This window comes from Ursus maritimus, unplaced genomic scaffold (genome assembly GCF_017311325.1).
Source record: "Ursus maritimus isolate PB19 unplaced genomic scaffold, ASM1731132v1 scaffold_1, whole genome shotgun sequence".
Lineage (NCBI taxonomy): Eukaryota > Metazoa > Chordata > Mammalia > Carnivora > Ursidae > Ursus > Ursus maritimus.
The window spans coordinates 103,022,936-103,045,501 of NW_024423343.1; the positions used below are offsets into that span (position 1 = coordinate 103,022,936).

The window sequence follows — 22,566 nt, forward strand, 5'->3', positions numbered from 1 at the left end:
TGCCTGGGTGGCTCAGCCAGATAAGAGTATGTCTTTGGCTCAGGTCATAATCTCAGGGTTTTGGGATTAAGCCCCATGTCAGGCCCCCTGCTCAGTGGGGAGTCTGCTTCTCCCTCTCCCTCTGCTCCTGCTTGTGCTTTCTCTCACTCCTTCTCCCTCAAGTAAATAAATAAATAAATCTTTAAAAAATGTGATCTTCAGGATATCTACCCCCACGAATGATTTCTATGTCCCTGATGCAGAAGTGGTTGCTGCCTACATAAAAACCACTGTATGAGTCAGGAGCTGTGGCTTCTCCATCTGATATGGTTACTAGATAGTTGGATAAACTTCATGATTAACTTATTTTTTCTGGTACTGTGCCTGGGAAACATTCTTTAGAACATCTAAAATACCTTTCAGGGGCACTTGGGTGGCTCAGTCGGTTAAGTGTCTGCCTTCAGCTCAGGTCATGATCTCAGGGTCCTGGGATGAGGCCCCGCGTCAGGCTCGCTGCTCAGCGGGGAGTATGCCTCTCCCTCTCCCTCTGCCTGCCACTCTACTTACTTGTACTTGTGCTTGCTCTTTCTCCCTCTGTGTCAAATAAATAAAATCTTTAAAAATTGTCTAAAATACCTTTCAACACAAACATTTCATTAAGGAGAATTATTTAAAAACACTCTATCACTGTATTAGTTTACAAGGACTTCCATAACAAACTACCACAGGCTAGCTTGGATCAAACAATAGAAATTTATATTCTCACAGTTCTGGAGAGTAGAAGTCTGAGATCAAGGTGTCAGGAGGTTTGGTTTCTCCTGAGGCCTCTCTCCTTGGCTTGCACGTGGACACCTTCTGCCCAGGGCCTTAACTGGCCTCTCCTCTGTGTCTCCATACAGCTGATTCTTCTCTGTGCCCAATTTTCCTCTTCTGGTGTCTACCAGTTAGATTGGATTAGAGGTCACCCTAATGACCTCATTTTAACATAATCCCTTCTTTAAAGGTCTCATCTCCAAATACTATCCCATTCTGAAGTACTGGGGGTTAGAGTTTCAACATATGGATTCTGGGGAAACACAATTCAACAATCACTTAAAATTTTATTATCTGAAGACCATAGGAAGTGCTTGTATTAGTTCTCTATAGCCTCCCTTGCCTCCTCAACAAAACAGTAACATAGAGACAAGAGGCCCCAGGAAGCAGTTAGAGACTTCAGACTATTCCACCCTTCAAGGAAGCCATTCTTACTCTGTGGCTTCTATCCTAAGAGTCCCAGTAGGCTTCTGGAACCTGAGGAATCATATCTACATGCAAAGCTTCAGAGGAGGGAGAAAAACAGAGCCAAAAGGAGTATCCCTGTCAGCTAAGTCAGCGCTTTTTAAGGCTTCCAGGAAGTCCCAACCAATGCTTCTGCGCTGCCATGCCTTGTAGACCAGACTCACCTGAGCATACAGATCTGCAGCGGGAGTGAGGACATGTAGCCACCCACTTGAACATAGTGTTGCCTCAAACAAATTGGAGTTCCACTACGAGAAAAGCAAGGAGAATGGATTTTGAGTAGGTCACTGGGGATGTCTGCCTAAGTCTCTTTGAACAATAAAGGTCAGTATATGAGAATTCTCATGTAAAAAGTGTTACAGTTTTTACTTTGGTGTCAAGGTCTACCATCACCATTATAAGGACACTGTGGACTTGTGCCATCCAATGTGGTAGCCATTGGCCATGTGTGGCTATTGAGCATTTGAAATGTGTTTAGATCAAACTGAGATGTGCTGGAAAAATTAAAAAAAAACTCAGTAATTTTAATATTGACTATATGTTTAAGTAATATTTGCATGTATTGAGGTAAATAACCCAATATTCAAATTAAAATTAATTAAGTTAATCTCTTTCATTTTACTTCTTTCTTTTTAATATAGCTACAGAAAATTTTATTTATTTTTTTATTTATTTTTAGAGATCTTATTTATTTATTTGACAGAGAGAGAGCAGAGCAAGACAGAGAAGGATAGCGGAGAGGGGGCAGACGGGGGGCAGAGGGAAAGGGAGAAGCAGGCTCCCCACTGAGCAGGGAGCCTGACTCAGGGCTCCATCCCAGGACCCTGGGATCATGACCTCTGCCACAGGCAGACCCTTAACCAACTGAGCCACCCAGGTGTCCTGCTACAGAAAATTTTAAATTACATAAGTGGCTCACATTATATTTCTCTTAGTGTTGATCTAGCATATTCACCACCCCAAATATAACAGTTTTAGCTTCTATTTTTTAGTTATTTTTATTAGGAAAACTTCTAAAATGTTTATTTAGAGATAATTGTAATAATCAGAGTGAGATATGTTTCTTCTCATTTCTAAATCATTATTGATAAAATTGAGAAGCTGACTTTTATAATATATTCATTTTTGAGCTGTAAATTTGCTTAATTTTCCAGGCCAGTTAAGGGTACTTGCCCTGCCCATACACTTGATACTTTTCAGTCTCTTCCCAGGACACCAAGAAGCCCATAGTATGTTTTCAGAGCTAAGAACATTTGTTCCTCACTGAAGTGAATTTAGTCTTAAAAGGCATCACGTACATGCTTGTAGAGTGGAAAGTTGCTTTGTTTGCGGGCCAAACGACTTGTACAAGAGAGTTTACTCAAAAGGAAATGTTCACACATGTTCACACACACACACACACACACACACACGCTCACACATGACACCTTCTTTCGACTTTACTACCATAATGACTTGTCACCTTTGCCTACTTTGGTGGAGTAAACACATAACTCAAGATTGCAATGAAAGAACAAACAATTCTAAAATTATTCAGGTGTGGGAACCATTTGAAAACTAGTAGTCATTGGGTTTCATATCCCTCTGCTTCTATCCCTACTTGGATTAACTGCTATTATTTATTTCTCTCAATAATCCACACTAATGTCCTTGATAGCAGTTACTAATTCTCAATATTGTTGTCATGAAAACTTTCAAATGATACTTGGAAAACGATTTATTTATTTATTTATTTATTTATTTATTTATTTATTTAAGATTTTATTTATTAAAGATTTTATTTATTTGATGGAGAGAGAGACAGCCTGCGAGAGAGGGAACACAGGCAGGGGGAGTGGGAGAGGAAGAAGCAGGCTCCCAGTGGAGGAGCCTGATGTGGGGCTCGATCCCAGGACCCTGGGATCACGCTCTGAGCCGAAGGCAGATGCTTAATGACTGAGCCACCCAGGTGCCCCATGGAAAACAATTTAATTTAAACTTCCATTTTAAAAGTTTTAATTTTTCATTTTAAATAAATGTTAAATGAAGAAAAAAATAATTATGTAAATAAAAATCCCCGTAATTCCAGAAGCCAATTAGAGCCACTATTTAGCAAAGTGGTCTCTGTTCTATACCTACATATTTATATATAGGTTTATTTTATCTGATTTGTACATGCAATTTGTATTCTGTTCATTTCATTTGATAGTATATTAAAAGCAATTTTCATGCTTACCATAAAAATTGTTATTAGTGGTGGCAAATAGTATGTCAGATGAATATACCATAATTTATATAACGATTCTTCTAATTTTAAAGCCAGGTTTGTATTATTATAAATAATAGTTGTTTAGTGTGTAAATCTCGGTTTAATTTTTAATTGCAGGTTATTTCCTGAAAATAGGTTTCTAGAAGTGAAAGTAAAGTGTCAAAAAGGATTATTAATATTCTTAAGCTTCTTGATTCATATTTCCAAATAGCTTTACACAATACTTGGAAATAAAAATTAAAGAGTGTTCAGCATAGTTACACCTTTATCTCCTGCCTAAAACTGAGAGGTTATCAGTTTAATCTTGGGTGTGTTTGTCATTCCCTTTTACTCCCCAGCTACCAAGGATGTCCTCTGGGATTTGTTTCTAGGTCAAAGACACAACTATTTGCAAAAACTGAAACTCAGGTGGGGGTGTTCATTTTTGATGCACGGGAATAAGCATGAAATATGGGGCCAGAAATGGGCACACAGGCATGGAACGAACTCTGAATCCATAGCCAAGGAACTGAAATTGCGAGCTTGCGGACTGGGCAAAATAGAAGAAAGTCAAGAGAAAGTGTTTGAGGCCAAAGGCAGCATGTGGCTCTCAGTGGGTCCCTGTTTACTGATATGTACATGTAGCCACCTCATGGAAAGCTGGAGAAGTGGGCTATGTGGGGAACCACCTGCCAGTGTACCCATGCTCTTCAGCCATTAGTGGGACATTCCCTTCATTATTGAAGATGCTTCCCCTAGATATCCCTCAAATGAAACTGAAGGGTCATGATCTCTATCCTCAAAGGCCTTCTTTGGCAGAAACAATAAATATGTTACCTGTATAGACTGATGCCAGGCATCTAGTTTCCCTTAACTTCCAAAACTACACCATTACTTTCTTTCCAGTGGTTGTCCTCCTCTGACTTCTCACCCTCGACCCCAATCCTGTTCCCACTCCCACTTCTTCCTACTTATCATCCAAATCAAAAGGTACTTCAGGAAGCCCTGTTAAATGCTGTCCCATCAACATAGACTTCTCCCTCCTGGCACCTAATCATAGTTGTGATGACACATTTTGTGTCCTTCATCCTGTGCAGTGCAAGCTCCAGGTGCGCAAACTCTACCTATCTCTCGGGCTGTGTCCTTGCCACTAGAACTGAGCCCAGTCTATATGAACTGCTTAATAAATATCTGTTTAAATACATAAATAAAAAAATGAAGGAGACTATCTTTGTCTAAACATTAAAAAATACCTTAATTTGGCTCCCTGTTCCTCCTAAGTTTGTGAATCAGAAAAATAGCTTTAGCTTACAAGGCAGCCTTTCCTCTACATTTGCCAATAGCGTGCCAGTCAGTCCTGGGAGTTTTCAGACAAATCAAATTAGAAATGGTTGTACTCATTTGGAAAATCAAGAACTGACTTTGAAATCTTTCCCCACAAATTAGATTGAATCAAGATCATTTTCCCCCAGCTTATAAATGCTTGATTGGCTTTGTTTGATGCCTCCTGATTGAAACTCAGCCTTGCACTGCTAGCTTTATTTTTTACTCACCAGGGTGTTGTGATGTCTGGATGATGATTAAAAACAAAACAAACACCCACAATGAAAATGCTTTGTAAATAACAGCTCAGCACAGCAATATAACCCTTAGAAGTGCACATTTAGGAAACTCTAAAACCAGTCAAGGTAAGCAGAACCTCAAGATGGGTCTGCTATATTCCCTTGAGGTCTTAGAAATTGGTTTTCTGGTACAGCAAGATAGCCGTTTCTGACATATCATCTCTACTCAGGACTCAAGGAAGGGATATACTGGGACTTGGTTGTGACAATATTTGAGGAGTCCCAGTGGAAGTAGAGTGGCCAGCAAGACTCCATCTCTCCTAGCCACTCACATAGCCCCTTTATCTAGCCACTGCCTTGTTCCCCAGACTAGATTCAGACTCATACTAACTTTGGTCAAGTTCTTTTCCCAGACTACCTCAATCAATGGCCTCATTTCAACAAATAAATACTGGTCTACTCTTTGAATTCTATTTTGTTTTCCCCCTCTCTTTTCTTGCAGGGGTGGACAGAGGTGCTCTCAAATGAGTGACAACTAGGTGTCCCCAGGGCCAGAGGCTTTGGGTCCCAGATATGGTAGATGGATTTCTGGATCATGCCAACCTTCCAGCTAAAGCCAATCCCCACAGCCACCCCATCACTACATTAGAGTCTCAGTGAAGGTGTGGGCTTGCCCCTTTTTGGGAGAGTGAACTGTGAATGCACATTTACCCTGGGGCACCTCTCTCCCCCATCCTTAGGGAACCAATCCAATTGTCTGCCAAGGTTCAAGACCGCAACATTCCAACTGCATCAGTTGCACTGCATGTCCTGCTGTGCCAGTGGATGGCTAGTAGGTCCCAGACCAGGACCTGGCAACTGTCTTACCTCTGTCCTCCTCTCCCCAGTTGACTCTAAGCCAGGCTAAGGTCTTATTGTCAGGTAGTGAGCAGCATTTGGTGGGTGAAATGAAGTCCTAGAAAAGAGGCAAGAAGTAGTGGCAAGCCGCCTGATTGAGAATGAGTTAGAGGACATTGACCTTGCAGGCTCCTCACATGCCTTTTATCTATGACTTCTTTAAGACTATCATCTAAAGCAGAGGATAACTTTCTGGTGCCTTCCACAAAATAGTTAAATGGCTTGAATCACTATTACAGGCAGGAATAGATATCTTTTTTTTTTAAATATTTTATTTATTCATTTGACAGAGAGAGAGACAGCCAGCGAGAGAGGGAACACAAGCAGGGGGGTGGGAGAGGAAGAAGCAGGCTCCCAGCGGAAGAGCCCGACATGGGGCTCGATCCCAGAACTCCAGGATCATGCCCTGAGCCAAAGGCAGACGCTTAACAACGGAGTCACCCAGGCGCCCCAGGAATAGATATCTTTGAGTAGTGAAATGTGTCGGGAAGGAATGCACTTGCCAAACCAAGATAACTAGAAGAAGGTGGTGCCTATCGTAACTGGTCAAAGTTTGACTGGAGGAAATTGCCCACAAGTGACAAATGCCATGAACAGTTCATCACTGATGGCCCCTTTATCCATAACCTGTAGTCTGTGCAGTCAACACAAGCAAAGAACAATCTTGAAATAAAGTGGTTCCCTTATCAGAGGATTAAGGCAAAGGTAACACCTTGGTAGAAATCCAGGCACAGTTAACTTTGGCTGCTATGGTCTAAAAGGTCTCATGTACATCTGTGGCCTCAACCAAAATAAGCAAAGGATTATGTTCAACCCTACATCTGTGAAGTAGGACAGATTAAGCCATTCGTGAGTGTCTTTCTTCTCAGTTTTGTTAGCTTCTTGTTCTAGTTTGGCAAATTATGACATTTTTGCCTTGTGCTGTCTGAGGCCTGGCTAACCTATCCAGTGACCAATGAAAAAAATGATTTACATATTTAGCAACGTTTGACATTAACTCACCGTTCAATGCATTTGGGGCTGTTCCCTCTATTACTTGCGTTTAGACCATGATGGTGTTTCTTCCACTGTGTTCATAAGCAGAACAGCATCTTCTGAAGTTTGTTCCTCTGTATGAAAAATAAGTCTTGTTTGTGACAGTTCATCTGTTTCATTCTGTGGTCACATGACAAAGACTTAAATGTGCAGGCTTCTCTCTGTCAGATACTCCTCACTCACAAGTCATCAGGATACCATGGTATTACTACAAAATCTCCTTTTTGATGAGCCCCTCCACCAGGGAAGAAAACTTTTAGTTGGATGGATTTTGTTTGGAATACAGTCAGCATTTGACAAACTTCTGATTTGGTGGCAGAATGACTTGGATTTATTTGGAAGGAGGCTGCTGCTCAGAACCTATGTTTTCTCTCATTGTTTCCTTCTGATTTTCATTGCATGGTCCTTGGACAGCACCAAGCTAAGCAAGTTACATAGAATTTCACCTATTTTATCATCTCCAAGAAACGGTTAAACACTGTAAACCCTGGTGCACTTCAATGTTAACCTAGCATTCTCTTTGTAAAGGGTTTACGGCTGCTTTTTTTGGAGAGGGGGTAGAGAGAAGAATAGTCAGTCAATTGGTTGTTATTCCCTGCTAATCATGTTTATAAAAATTGGGCCTCTTTTTTAAAATATAAAAGAATATCATTTTCTGTTTACTATATTTTAAATATATATCATCATATACGGAGACTCTTGCTTTGTTCCCTGAAGTTCGAAAAGAATTGGTAGGAGAAAGGCCTAAGTGTCCTTCTTTATGCCCTGAATCATTATAAAGAAAAGTATTTGAAAATGTAAATACTTGGTTACATGTCTCATACCAACAATAGGAATGGTTCAGATGATGCCTATGCCCCACTCTGAAGAGAAGACAGATGATAAGGATGTGGGTGTTTAGTTTCAGATACTGTAGAAATGTGGAAGCAGTGGGAACCTTAGAACTGTCTAGTCCAATGGTTTCAGGTTACAAAACAGGAAACTAAGACTCTAGAAGTGACTTGCCTCAGATCACCCAAAAATTGGCAGACCTGGGAAAGCAGAAAAACAACAATCACAATCAATGCTGGGCACGTTGCATGTGTTCTCATTTGATCCCAAGTCAACTCTCTACCTTTATCCTCCAAATTATAGTAGCCAAAAATAAGGATCAGATAGAATATATGGGTTTTCCACTAAATATTTATGATAAGAATCCATTTCTGCCTAAGTTGAACAATTTTACTTCCTTCTCCGAATTCGAAGCAAATGCTCTGTACACAAATACAAATAAATGCATTATTGTGTAAAAGCTATGCAAGTATTCAAGAGTAGCTAATTATGACAAGGCAGTATAAGAGATATGATAAATGTATGGTCATACATGTGTAGATATGCGGATAAACAGTATGCTAACACAGACCAGTGACACATGGTGGAGAAGGCAGCTACCTTGTGGCTGGAAGGATCTGAAACAGGCTTGGGCATGTGGCCCATGGGGGAGGAAGTGGGAAGGTGGGTGCAGATGCTTGAAGAAGCCACTCACTCCTGGTAGAGGGAGAAAGGCAGGAAGTGTGTTTAGGGTGCAGGTTGCCATAGTAACTATACAACTTGATCGGATGAGTGAGCTTAAGGACTTCTGTTTGCTGTCAGTGTGTCTTCGCACTCTAATGGGGTGGATGCCAGCCATGGCAGGTGGCAGTCAGTCAGTGGTCAAGCGCCATCTCTGCTCTTTCCTATCTGAAGTCCCTTGTTCAAGCAGAGGAGAATGGGAGCTATGCTTGATCTTCCTGTCCCTTTACCCTGCACAGCACCTCCTATCAATTTTACCTGCAAAATATTTGTTTGCATTTCTCCCTCTCCCTCTTTGCCATTCTAGATAGAGCCCTCCATAATCCCTTAACTGCTCTGGTCTACTAACTACAACAGCTGCCTGAGGTGTGGCCCTTGGCCACTCATCTCCTCACACAATACACTCCACTTCCTGAGGAAAGCCCCCTGAGGGATGCATCTGAAGCACGCATGAGCGTGTATCCTAACTTCTGCATCAATCCCCCCTTCCCCCATTCTCATTCTCTTTTTGTCCATAGCATCAAGTTCTAGTGCCTCAACGTAGTCTAAAGGCTTACATGATTGCCTTTCTTTCTGTCCTTTTGACTTAATATTGCCTGCGGACATCCTGGCTTTTGAACTGTAGTCAGCAGACCTTCTGCTGAGTCCCTGGCTATGCCTGCCACACACCTTCCTGTCTCTGGCCTTAGCAAGTGCTTTCCCTCTGTGCTCAGATAGCATACTTCTTACTTTCCATGTAGCCACTCCTGTACCTCTGTAAAATCTCAATGCTAGTGTCACCTCTCTAAGGAAGCCTTTTGTAACTGTCCAGATTAGGACAGGCTTCCTTTGTCTAGGACCATGTACTACTCCATAGCTATTAGTGAGGTAGGGGCTTTTCTCTGCCCTCTGGAGGGAGGGCTCCCTGAGGAGAATGAATCAATGAAAAGGGTTTGCTTCCTTCTCTGATACAAACTTGGTTCTTGGGTTTCAAGTCCTGACCACCCGTAGGAGGCCATCAAGCTTCTCATGACAGAGGACATTATCAGCTTTTGTTGTTTATGGTGCAGAACAGCATTTTTACACAGATATGGACAATCTCTCTAAGATGGTCTATGAAAAGATCTTTAGGGTTTCAAAGCTCTGTGCTCCATCTGGAGAGATCATTTTTTTGTCTGAGAAAGGTGAGATGGGAAGTTCTGTGTCTTAAGGGTTATAAAGAAAAGGCCATGGTGGATCCTTGAGAAGGAACATGGATATTGTTTGGGGTTCTCTAATGCACGGATGGCTGCTCTATCTTGGGGTCAGCAGTTTGGGGTACCTCACCTTTTGGAGAATGGGCATGTATGCACATGAAAAGCATACATGAAAGCACAGGGCACTAAGAACTGCCATCCTGGAATCAAATGGAGATCCCCACTCAGGTGTTCCAGATACCTGTGCCAGTTATTGCCTTGGGGAGGCCTTATCCCAGTCTTGACTGGCAGCCTCAGTCACGTAGTAGAAGGTCACTATCCAACCAGGACATGGTGGAGTTGCAGGAGAAATACAACAGGTACCAAGGATTTAGCTTCTTCAATGTAGAGTAACCTCTTTTTGTACAGTAAAAGACCCTTCAGGTCTTGTAATTTATGGAGGGGAGAAAGGGACCCATGGCAGTGATACTGACTTTTTTTTTTTTTTTAAATCTCATCTGTAGGGCCAAGGTTCTGTTGATTTATGTTGAAGATTTGGCCATGGTGCACTCCTGTGTCATGGCACACTTTGTACCTATTACATTCAAAATGTACATTTAAGGACTAATGCAACAGATTTCAATCACATTTATAACTTATGTGTAACTCCTGTGCTTAGCACATTGTTTTATAATGCTCGTGAAATCTTGAATAAATGTTGAAGTATTTAATGAATCAAAAGTGCAATAGAATAGGGAGTCTGAGAAATGGAGCTTCCTTCTTGGCAGGCAGGGAGTGGGGTGGGGGAGATGGAATGAAAGTTGAATTAATAGATTGAAGGGGTATATAGGGTAGAATATAGTCTGTAGACTTTTTACCACTTTTTGTTTTGACAGTGTCCAAAAGTAAATTGTCTTGTTGCCTGCTGTTTCTAAATCATGGTGGGGACTCCCTCAAATGCTGCCTTGAGAAGGATTCTGAAGTCATAAATGGTATTATTGAGAAAGATTAAATAATCCGTGCTGATTTAAAAAGTAGCACTTTTGCATTTAGCTAATTTTTTTTTCCTTTCTGTCTACTGGGGAGATGGGGGTGGGGGTGGATATCAATGTTTCTCAACACTGTGACATTTCTGCCAACAGCAAGTGTAGCTGAGATGGGATTAGAAGCAGAAATGGCAGCACAGCAGCTGTGTGATGGGGAGCTGAGCTGGAAGCATTCACTTGCCAGGAGAGCTGGGTCAGATTTGGTGTGGAAAGCATTTCCCATCTACTCCTATATCTTCTCTCCTAGTCGTTTGTCCTTGGACTTGCCATCAGAGAACATAGCAGGGGTGTGTTTGAGCAACAGAGAAGTTTGGAAAGCTCAGGCTGCTGCTCCAGGGAAGGACAGCCGAGGACAGTATGAAGGGATGAGGCAAATGGACTGGAGGAGCATGATCTTCAGTGAACCAGGGACACCGCAATGCATTTTAACATTGTCCTGCTCTCCAATGAGGAAAAGTGTTGATCACCACACATGGCTTTACCTTAACCAGAGAGAATCCCTGAGGCATTGATCTGAATTTCTTGCTACCAGAATCCAGTCAGGACACTTGAATGTCCTTCAAGGGATGCTGAGTCCCCTTGTCTATATCACAAGTACCTGAGGTCCATTAGACATTCAGTGGATGGAGCAAGTCTGAGAAAGGGGTCTCCCAGATCTGTCATATATGAGTGAACTGCTCAGATAAGGGGAGAATCTCAGTTTCTGTAGACCCCCACCTCCCATGGCTATCGATCCAGAGAACATCTAGAGAACACTGGGTTGAGCTAAACATTGGATTTGAAATCGGCGAGGGAATGGAACATTTTTATGACCTCCTACTCTTTGCCTGCAACCTCATCACTGCCTCCCAACCATTCCCCCTTCTGCACACCCTCAAAATTGGGGTACGACTTAGCTCTGGCAAATTTGTTACCAGAGGAGGTGATACTGACCTGAGGAAGAGAAAAAGAGGAAGAATGGTTATGCTATCTCTGGACTTTGCTGTAGGAGCATTTGTGATTTTAATTCTTCCAAAATACAGCTCTGCTTCAATCAATCTGCCATCAGTGGGGATATTCTAATTCTTGAAAAGAAGCCCACCAGATTTTTTTTTAAGATTTTATTTATTTGAGGGAGAGAGAGAGAGAGAGAGCAAACACAAGCGGGGGGAGGGGCAGCGGGAGAGGGAGAAGCAGACTTCCCGTTGAGCAGGGAGCCAGATGACGTGGGACTTCATCCCAGGACCCTAGATCATGACCTGAGCAGAAGTCAGACACTTAACCAACTGAGCCACCCAGGTGCCCCAGAAATTTTTTTAAATGCAAATTAGAACAACAATGGATATGATAACCAAATGGGTAGAATTTTTAGAATGGTGTTACCCAGTGCAGAAGAGGGATGTTTCAGAGATGGTGGCTAAATGGCTATAAGGAAAGTCTTCCATGTCTGACAAACAGAGGTTTGTATCCCATTGTCACTGCTAAGGAGGCACATGACTTTTGTTAATCCGCTAAGCTTCCTTAACTTAGTTTGTGAACTATTTAAATGGATCCAGTGTTACTGTGCAGAATACATGAGGTATGTTTGTGAGCACTTAGCCTACTGCCTAAGGCGCGGTGGGGCAGTATGAACTGTAGGCAACTTCTTAATGGATATCAAGGGCCTTGCCCTTTGACACATTAATTAACTTCTGGGGATCTAACCCAAGACGAGGAAACATCTAAACAACTACAACAAATGATTAATGCAAGCATACACTGATAGCAGCATGGTTGGTGAGTGAACCATCAGAAATGTGCTATTGGTTTAAGTTTGTTTGGAGATTGCTGTTTGTTTTCAGAAATGCGGGACTATCATTAACAGACACGGTGGGGACCTAGGGATGTTTTTCCAGACTATGAGGATTTTGGAGTTGAACGATCAACCTGCTCCAGTACTGGGAGCTGTAGTAGGTATATAACCTCCCTATTTGGACACCTTAGTGGAAAATTTGAATTCAGGCAGCCAGTCAAGCTAGGGTGATCCCCCCTGGAAAACTTGGACCAGTTTACCTCACTTAATGCAAAGAATAATATTCTTCCTCATCTTCCTGATTCTAGCTGATGCACCCTTAATATTCCCCACCTCTAGGCTTCCGCATGCTACTGAAAATCCTCTTCATAGCTTAAAATCCGACCAATGTCACTTTATTGTTTCTAAGCTTGGATGATAACTTTAGCAAACATAAAGGGACTTTTAAACTCTGCCTCTACTCATCTTTATGGTCTCACTGCCTTCATGGCCCCTGGCCTTCCCTGCCTCACTTAATGCTCAGAAATGACAAGTTCCCTGTAATTTCCAGGAATGCCATTTTGCTAATTTCTCCAAATTTTTGCACGCAACGTGCCACTTGCTGAAAAGGCTAGCCAGCACACTCACTTCTCTCCTTCCCATGTCCTTCCAGGAAAGCATCACCTCCCTTGTAAAACCTTTACCTGTTTAGTTATTTCTTCTACTAGGCTCCCCTGGGAGCTTGTGTCTCTCTCTCTCTCTTGTAGCACCTTCCATGTCATAACAAAGTTTTTTCATGTGTATCTCTCTCTCTCTTTTTTTTTTAAGATTTTATTTATTTGACAGAGAGAGACAGCCAGCGAGAGAGGGAACACAAGTAGGGGGAGTGGGAGAGGAAGAAGCAGGCTCCCAGCAGAGGAGCCTGATGTGGGGCTCGATCCCAGAACGCCGGGATCACGCCCTGAGCTGAAGGCAGACGCTTAACGACTGAGCCACCCAGGCACCCCTCATGTGTATCTCTTTAAACTTTATCCCCTGCTTGGCCCATAGTTGGTTTGCTGTACATATTTATTCAATGATAAATGTACTTGTTTTCATAACTGGTTCCTTAGAAAATGTTGATGTTTCCCATCCCGCCCCCTACCCCAACTGGAGTCTTCGATGGCCTTCTCCAAGATAAGAGTTTGATCTGTAAAACAGGAATGGAAACAATCTCGTGGGCATATTCTGAACAAAACTGACATTTTTTTTCCTTTAAGATCTTGCAGCTGAATGTAGAATGATCCTGAAATTAAGATCAGCTCCAGGTGGTTGTTTATATCAGCTGTCAGATTGCAGAATAAAAAATGGCTTTTATATGTTTGATTTTTATTGTTTTCCAGGGCAATGTCACTTTTTCCTGCTCCGAACCACAAATCGTTCCCATCACATTTGTCAACTCCAGCAGCAGTTATTTGCTGCTGCCTGGCACCCCCCAAATTGATGGGCTCTCAGTGAGTTTCCAGTTTCGAACATGGAACAAGGATGGTCTGCTTCTGTCCACAGAGCTGTCTGAGGGCTCGGGAACCCTGCTGCTGAGCCTGGAGGGTGGAACCGTGAGACTCGTGATTCAGAAAATGACTGAACGCACTGCTGAAATCCTCACAGGTACCGTCTTCTGACAATTGCTAGGTTGGTTTCTTGTTCAGCCAAGTCAGCACATGTTTGAGATTCTGACTAAAATGTGCAGAATCCAGCTCTAAGGGATGTGGGATGACCCAGTATACACTAATTTACTCTAAGTTTGAAGATGCAAACTTTAAAAAAAACAACATATATATATATATATATATTGGCGGGGGAGTAGACAGAAGGGGCAGAGGGAGAAGTAGACTCCTTGCTGAGCAGGGACCCTGACTCAATGTGAGGCTGGATCCCAGCACTCTGAGATCAGGACCTGAGCGGAAGGAAGACACTTAACTGAATGAGCCACACAGGTGCCCCAAGGCAACATTTTTTTCAAAAAACAAAACGAAATAAACAACAACAACAACAAAAAACCCACCACTGAATTCAGGCATATCTATTAAACTTTGACAAGTCTCGTAATTTCCTTATTCCTCAGCAAACTTGTTTGAAAAGTGAGAATAAGAATTCCTGCCTATATATAGCATAATGTAGACCATTTTCTGAGCTCTTTGTTGGGTCTCAACAGACACATCATATATTACATGGAGTCTTCATCATGCTCGTTCAAGGAAGGTATTTTATAGGTACTTTATAGATGAGGAAGTGAAGAGTCATGGAAGCTAAGTAACTTCCAAAATCCCACATTAATAAGGGATGGAACCACAATTTCATCCTGAATTTGTCTGGCTTTGAAGTCTGTAGTTTTCCTGTATATCAAACACACTACCATGGACCCTTTGCAACCACCAGATTTTATTTCAAGGGAAAATTAGTGAGTTTAAAAAATACTTTTTAGGGGCACCTGGGTAGCTCAGTCAGTTAAGTGTCTGCCTTTGGCTCAGGTCCTGATCTCAGGGTCCTGGGTTCCAGCCCCTCCCTGGGATCTGCTTCTCCCTCTCCCTCTGCCCCTCCCCCACCTTGAGCTCTCTGGTTCTCTCTCTGTCTCAAGTAAATAAATAAAAATATTTAAATTAAAAAATATTTTAAAGTATACTTTAGTATATGGCCTCTAGGTATGGCAAAACTTTTTAAATTGGTCCTTGAATAGCTAATTTTGGAAAGACTTCTATGGCAATGTACAGATTTTAATATGTAGCAATACTACAGAACAGATTTATGAAGAAGTCATGTTTTTCAAAACTCTGATTCTTCCATGTGATATTTTTGTAACACGAGTCGGTAGAACTTTCTCCCTCCCTCTCTATTTGTTATTTTACTAGTGTCTCCTGTCCTTCAAGAAGCAGTACTTAGTCAACAAGAACTTACTGAGGTTGGACCATGTGCCAGGCATTATATTAGGGGGTGAGGCATGTTCCTAAGTCAACAAATCATTTGAAAAGCCTCCCTGGTTCCACAGTCTGAATCAAATACCGCTCCTCTGGGCATCCTGGGCCAATATCCATCCTGGATTACATCACATTTTTTCTTAAATGTCTTCCTTCTCCCACTGTACTGCGAGTTTTGTTACCCAAATAAACTAGAGAAACTTGATTTTAATAGTAAAGAGCATGACTTAATACCCAAGATCAGGCCAGACTGTGGGAGAACCTCATATGCCACTTAGCAGAGAAAATGTCCATTGAATCCCTGGAATAGTAGGAGAGCCTGGGTCTGGAACTTAGGTTCAAAAGATACTGCTTTTCCTTACTATTCTATGGCCCTGAATAAACTTCTTAACTTTGTCTCATATGTAAATGAAACTGTATTAGTTATCTATGGTTGTGTAAAAAACTATAGCAAAATATAGTGGTTGAAAATGTTTATTGTGTCCTAGTTCATAAGTCAGGAATCCAGGGGCACCTTGGCTGGGTATTTCTTGCTTCAATTAAGTTGTTGGTGGGGGCTGCCATCATCTCAAAGTTCAACTCTGGGTAAATCTGCTTCCAAGCTAACCCATATGGCTGTTGGCAGGCCTCAGAAGATCCACTTCCAAGCTTATCCCATGGTCTCTCCAGAAGGCTGCCGCAAGAAATGATAGTACTTTTATCCCAAAATCAAGAAAGAGAAAGAGCACTCAAGACAAAAGCCATAGTCTTTTTATAACCTAACACCAGGAGTGGCATTCCATTCCTTTTACCATGCTTTGTTCAGTAGTAGAAACAAGGAAATAAGTCTAGGACTTCCTCAAGCCAAGGGTATTATACAAAGCTGTGGATATTAGGAGTCATGGATCATCAAGGACCATCTCAGAGTTTACCTAAAACGTGAGATGGAAAAAAAAAAAAGTTCTTACATCAGGAGACTGCCATGATGGTGATTAAACGAGGAATGTACCTAAAATCTTAAGCACCGTATTGAGAAGCTAGTCAGCAAATTCCCTTCCTTTCCATACTGACTCAAAACCTATAGCTAGAAGGGGCCTCCCTCCACAGAGTCATAAAAGCTGAGTCAATTTGTGCAGGCATAGGACTTTTATAAAATTTATAAAATTCCCAGTAATAGAGGTAAGTTAATCACTTAGAAACATAATATTTTTCACGTTCAGAGTTATAAAAGTTAGACCTCAATCCTCCCTATTTGAAGAAGAAAAATGTGAGCTGGCACTAGGCTGTTTCTCTCTCTAATCGGCAAGGTGTTTGAGTACAGAGACTTGTAGGCCTCAGGTCAATAATGCAGTTTTAATATAGGATAGGCCCTGGCGGCACTTTGCTCTAAAGCGTCCAGGTGCTGCCTGTATTATTAAGCACATGTCAGTCCATTAAAACACGTTTATAACTGAGAGAGGCTGGTAAAAGCTGCCACGTTGCCCAGCTGCAGAAGGGGAAAAAATCATCCGTTATTTCAGACCTGTCTCTCAAAAAATGAAACAAGTAAAAGGAAGTTTTAAAAATGTGCTGAGTTCCTGAAGTCTGTCTTAGAAAACTCTTGCTTTATTCTTTCCCCAGGAAGAATTTTTGAATTTTGGAAAATTTGAACTTCTCTCATTTTTTCTTTGAAATGGAGCTATGCTTTGTGTCTGCTGGATTTTTTCTGCCTGGGGAAGGTGGGGGAGAGAAGCTAAACAAACAACAAACAAAAAGTCAAACAAAAAGTTTTCTTGTTCTTTACATTTCTGAGGAAACTTGTTTTCAAAGTACTTGAGATCATAGTGGCTTTCTAAGGGATGATAGCCCCGTGTGAGAAAGCAGGAGGTAATGGCCATGGTGCCGATGATGCTTGAGGCCCAGTGGGGCTACCCTCAACACATAGTACATTATGGAAAACAGATAGTAGCACACCACATTTTGTTAGTGGGACAGGGAATCCAGATATTTAAAGATTAATTGGACACTAGTTCAGGCGTTTCTAACATCTTGGGTCGAAAAGAGAAAGTAACCCTCATGGAAATGGAGGTGCAGAGATGCCTGGCACATTCACCCCTATTTCCAGAGCTTTGTACAGTGTGCATAACTTTTTGCTTTGGAGGTCAGGGATAGAAGTGCAATCTAAATGATTCCTTAAAGTAGAAAGCATCTGAATTTAGTTCTTCTAGAAGATGAAGTTTCCAGAAGATGAAAGACAGCAGTGTAACTCTTCTCTTATATTTTTCTTTACTTTTTGTTTTTGTCACCTCCTTTCTTGAAAGCCTTAATCATGTGGAGACGAGGAAAAGTTGAGGAAATCCTTTCACTGTAAGTGATGTGAGAGTAGAATCCACAATCATGGTAGATCTCTTGTAGGTCAGACATTGTGTCAGGGCCTGGTCATACAATATTGCAGGGCTAAAACAATTCATGAAACTTATGAAGTGGTCATTATTTTACCAACATGCATAGGATGAAACTGGGAAGGAAAAAATTAAGTTAAAGTGACGAAGATGGTGTTCAACCTCAGGTCTTTCTTTTGGATTCTCAAGTTCGTGGTCTCTATGCTGGAACTTGCTGCCACCCATATTCATATTTTATATTGTAATTCAAATGTGAGGAAACTTTAAAGATTTCCAGACGTATGTACAAAAGGCTGTAAAGATAAATAGCTATCTAGTGTCTAAATTTAGTTCTTCCCAGAACTTTTTATTGGGTGGCTCCATTGACAGATTCTTGGGTTAGGTGAGATTTACACAAGATGGTGAGTCCATTGTCTTTAAGACTTCTTATATAGTTTAGCCAAGTTTGCCTGTATAATATTATAAAATAGATAATCCATATGTATATATCAATTTACACACACACACACACACACACACACACACCAGTATTCATTAAGTATACAAGACATAAATCCTTAGTGCCAATTCCTTAGTAAGATTAACATCTAAGTACTAAGGGTACTAAGCATCATGAAGTACTACTAAGAGTCTATCTGCTTCCAAAGGTTTTGCCCTGAATTATACAGCTTTTCCCATTCTGATCACCCCATGCTCCAAACCCCACATGGAAATCTTGGGGCTGCCCTGGAACAGAAAGGATACCTTCAAGGTGTCCTGCTGCACAGTGAGACTTCCTATTTCTCCTTTCAGGAATCAGAAAAGATATATAGGCAAATCTTAAATAAATGAACAAACACCTGGACTTTCTACTTTATGCATTTCAAGCTCTCAGTTCTTTATTACATTTCATGAGGTGCCATGTGTCACAGGGACTACTCTATCTCTCAAGTCCACACCTGTTCATTGAGCAGTAGATACTCTGTTCTATTTTTTAATGTTGGAAACGGATGCCGTTTTAAAGACTCTTAGAGAGATGTTGAGAATGGAGATTGGTATTGTCCAAACTTATCTGAATTACTAGGAAAACAGGGAAATGTATAAAGGTAAAGAATACCACCTGGTCTGTTTCTTTGGAGAATCAGGGAAGAGCATTTTTAATTTTGCATGAAACATTAAATAATCTACAGAAAAAGCTGGTATCACTATAATTATTTTAAATGTGATCTGAAATTTCAATGTTATTTTATTTTTCTGATGGGAGAATGCTGAGAATGAGAATAGGAAGAAAGAGGTCCGGGGGCTTTAGTCATTAAAGTTTGAGATCTTCTTTTTCTACTATGATGCTTCTTGAAGTGTCAACTCCACACTGAAAAGTGAGCCTGGGCAATGAGCTTGAACTCAGGCTTTGGCATTCAGGGCTCCAGTTTACCTGGGCTCTGCATAGATGTGGAATGTAGTAACTCTTGTTCTGTTAGACCTCATTGTCCTGTTCTGCTAAAGGAGAGACTTGGTGTAAAATTAGTAAAATCCCTTCTAGTCCTTTATATGAGTTCCTGAAAAACAACAGAGGTCAACTCTTTTCCTTATTATATTCAAGGAAATCATCAATCCAAGAGTCTTCTTTTGAAAATAGGGTAAATGGCCTTCATTGGGGGCATATAGGGCCAAGTCCCCTGTCAGAGATCATGTTTCTCAACTCCCAAAATTGTACATTTTGTGAAGTAGGAAAGGTGAACTAGCCTTTGTAATACAATGATTTTTGTGAATGAGGCTTGGATGTCCCAGAAAGGTTATGCATGTGACTCTCAGTGACATGTATAGTTAGGAGCCAAAGATCTCAATATGAGAAGTTGTTTTTTGGGGAACTTCTTTAAACTGAACTAGAATAGAGTGTGTGTGTGTGTGTGTGTGTGTGTGTGTGTGTGTGTGTTGGTAAGGGGGTGATCAGAGTGTATAGCGTTCTTCAAACTCTGTTAAGAGAGGAACAGTTGTAGGTACTGGAGCTATTACAGGTAGAGAGGAAGCAAGACAGATACATGACAAGAATCTTTGCATATGGGATGGGCTTTCTTATAGTTGAAGGTTGCTTGTTTTGTTGTAATATGTTTATGTGACTTCAGAAAGTAGAATAAGCACCAGTAAAGTCAAATGGCATAAGGACAAGTTTTGACTTTCCATTAGAGAAATAATCTATCCACAGCTTTCCATGGTATCACTAGAGGCATCAAACTCAGAGTGGAGTTTTCAGGATTAAGGAATGAGTGGAACCTGGGAGATGGAAAAGGAAGTCTCCAGGCTGAGAGATGTCAACCTAACAGCTGGGCACCACTGAATGATTACAAGTTGGGAAGATGGAAACTAAAGAACCAGTCCATAGGCACAGAACAGAATTCTTGGGCAAGAGGAGATATAATTAGCAAAGATCCAGAAATCAACCAGATGCCATTGAAATATTTTCAGTTAAGACCAAGAGCTTGTTGAAGAGGCACTCCAGGCTTACCCCATTTAATTCCTAGATACAGGCAACTGTGTTCATCATATTTCCTCAACCACCTTACAACTTTCAGTGTTTCTAGATACTGGCTTGAATAGGAAGAATTCTAGAAAGGGCATTCCCAAAATACCAATTAACTGATCCATTCTAATCAGCTAACCATTTTCCATACTTAGGAGACTTCTGTGACTGAAGATAAGATGAAATTTTAGTGGTATAACCTTAGGTCAGCAGCCATGATAGATGTTTATTTGATCATTATTTAACATTGACTGTTTAAATTAAAAAAGTCCTAGAACTATGGTCAACACCATCCTGCTTATCGTTCAGAATGCATCTCAATTGATATTTTCTCAAGAAACCTTCCCAAAGCCAGCCAGATGCCCCATCACCCAGCCTTTTAGCTCTTCTCCGATGTAGCATTTGTGCTAAGGATACGTGTATGTGTGTGCATTAGTTTGCTGCAGCTACTGTAGGCAGACACCACAGACTAGGTGACTTAGGAATTTATGTTCGTATGGTTCATGAGGCCTAATATTCTCTTCTTGTAAGGACACCAGTCATATTGGATATGGGCCCACTCATATAACTTAATTTACCTCCATTATCTCTTTAAAGGTCCTTGTCTCCAAATACAGACTCATTCTCAGGTCCTGAAAGTAAGGACCTCAGCCTATAAATTTTGGGGAGCACCATTCAGCCTATAAAAATGTCTATTAATTAGTTGTTCATTGCTCCCCTGACTGCTACAGTGTAAAGTTTCATGGGAACAAGAGCACTGTCTTGCTCATCACTATTTGCCCAAGGCCTAGTATAACACCTTGCTAATAACAGGTTTTTGATAGTTATTTGCCCAATGTATAAGCAACTGTCTAAATGAATAAACCAGGTAGAGTCAACCTCCAAAATAATTCAGAAGGATGTAATTTTAACAGTGAAAGAAGAGTTAATAGTGATTTTTTAACAAACATTCATGTTATCACAATTATATTCTGCATAATGTGTCAAAACCAGGGATGAGATACACTCAGGGGAAGTACTAATTAGATAAAGGCCAGTGGAACTCCCAGAGGTGGAGAGATGCCTGGGAGAGCTGCATCATGTGGGGTGGAAGTGCTCACCCTGATTAATACTTGTGGCCAGATGGTTTTAGGCTACAGCCCTGCAATTAACAGAGCTGCTCCCCAAATATTGCCCTTTTCCATGCAAGCGTTTGTATCTAGCCACCATCTGCACATCAAGTAAACATGATAACTTTGTGAACTTCGTCCTCTGCTTCAATTAAGTTGTCATTAATGCCTCTGTATTTCAGCTAAGATAATGTTGATGAGAAAATCCCATTACTGAGGGCAAATACATAAATAGCCACAGGGCTATGACTGTCACAACAAGCTGTCTGCTGAGCACAGAGTTCAAGTTTCAGAAGACAGAAATATGATGAGGCATTCCACTTTATGGGAAACTGAGAAATTCAATTGCCTGAGCTTCAAGATATCCTGTAAAGGTTGGGAATGTTTACCAAAGCAGTGATCTCTTGGGCATCTGCAGCTTTTTCAATTCTGAGTAATGACAGTAGAGTCATTTTATTTCTTAACTTACTCTTCTTTCTTCACCACTCATTCAAAAAAGGAACTGAGGGAGCTCAATTTTTATTACTACATCAGAACACTCTAATAATCAAACCTGATCTCACTTCCTTTGCTCTTTCCTATTTTCTGCTTTGATAATTCTCTCATATAATTTACCTTGCCTCCGTTTAATTCAGGAAGGTTTTGAAGTATCTACTCTCTACTGGCGCTATACTCAGACCTGAGGATGGAGGCATTGCCCACCAGGAGCTCTTAGGGACAGTTGGAAGGGATGGTCTTGAGGTATTTGTAATGCGAGAAGACACATGCTCAGGATAGTAGGGGAGAATGGAGAAGAGTAACCTGGGTGAGTGAGAAAGGAAAGGCTTTCAGGGGCAGGGACAACACAGCTTGGTTTTGGAGGATTGATAGAATTTGGTCAAATAAAGAGGGAAGGAAAGGATGTTCCAATCAGAGGAGAGAAGTAGGAGATTTAGAGGTGTAAGAATCCACAGGTGCCTCAGAATGACTGGGTCACAGAGGGCAAAGGAGGACAGACAGAATATAAAGCGGCATTCTGTAAAGGGACATCTGAGTTTGGGCTGTATCCTGAAGGTGATAGAAAAATATCTGTCTCTGGAGTTCAGCTCAATTTTTACCATGTAGATTTTTGAGCTGAGCTTTCAAGCCCATGTCAGGGAAAAAGGGGTGTAACCATCAACCACAAAT

General features: G+C 41.2%; 1 protein-coding gene across 2 annotated transcripts in view; it reads left to right on the forward strand.

Moving 5' to 3' along the window:
- The window catches only part of CNTNAP5 (contactin associated protein family member 5), a 772,957-nt gene that overhangs the window by 395,974 nt on the left and 354,417 nt on the right, over positions 1-22,566 (forward strand). For both annotated transcript variants that reach the window (XM_040619104.1, XM_008686098.2), the window contains exon 8: positions 13,862-14,126. In XM_040619104.1, coding sequence (XP_040475038.1) covers positions 13,862-14,126 — 265 coding nt within the window. The remainder of the gene's footprint in view (positions 1-13,861; positions 14,127-22,566) is intronic.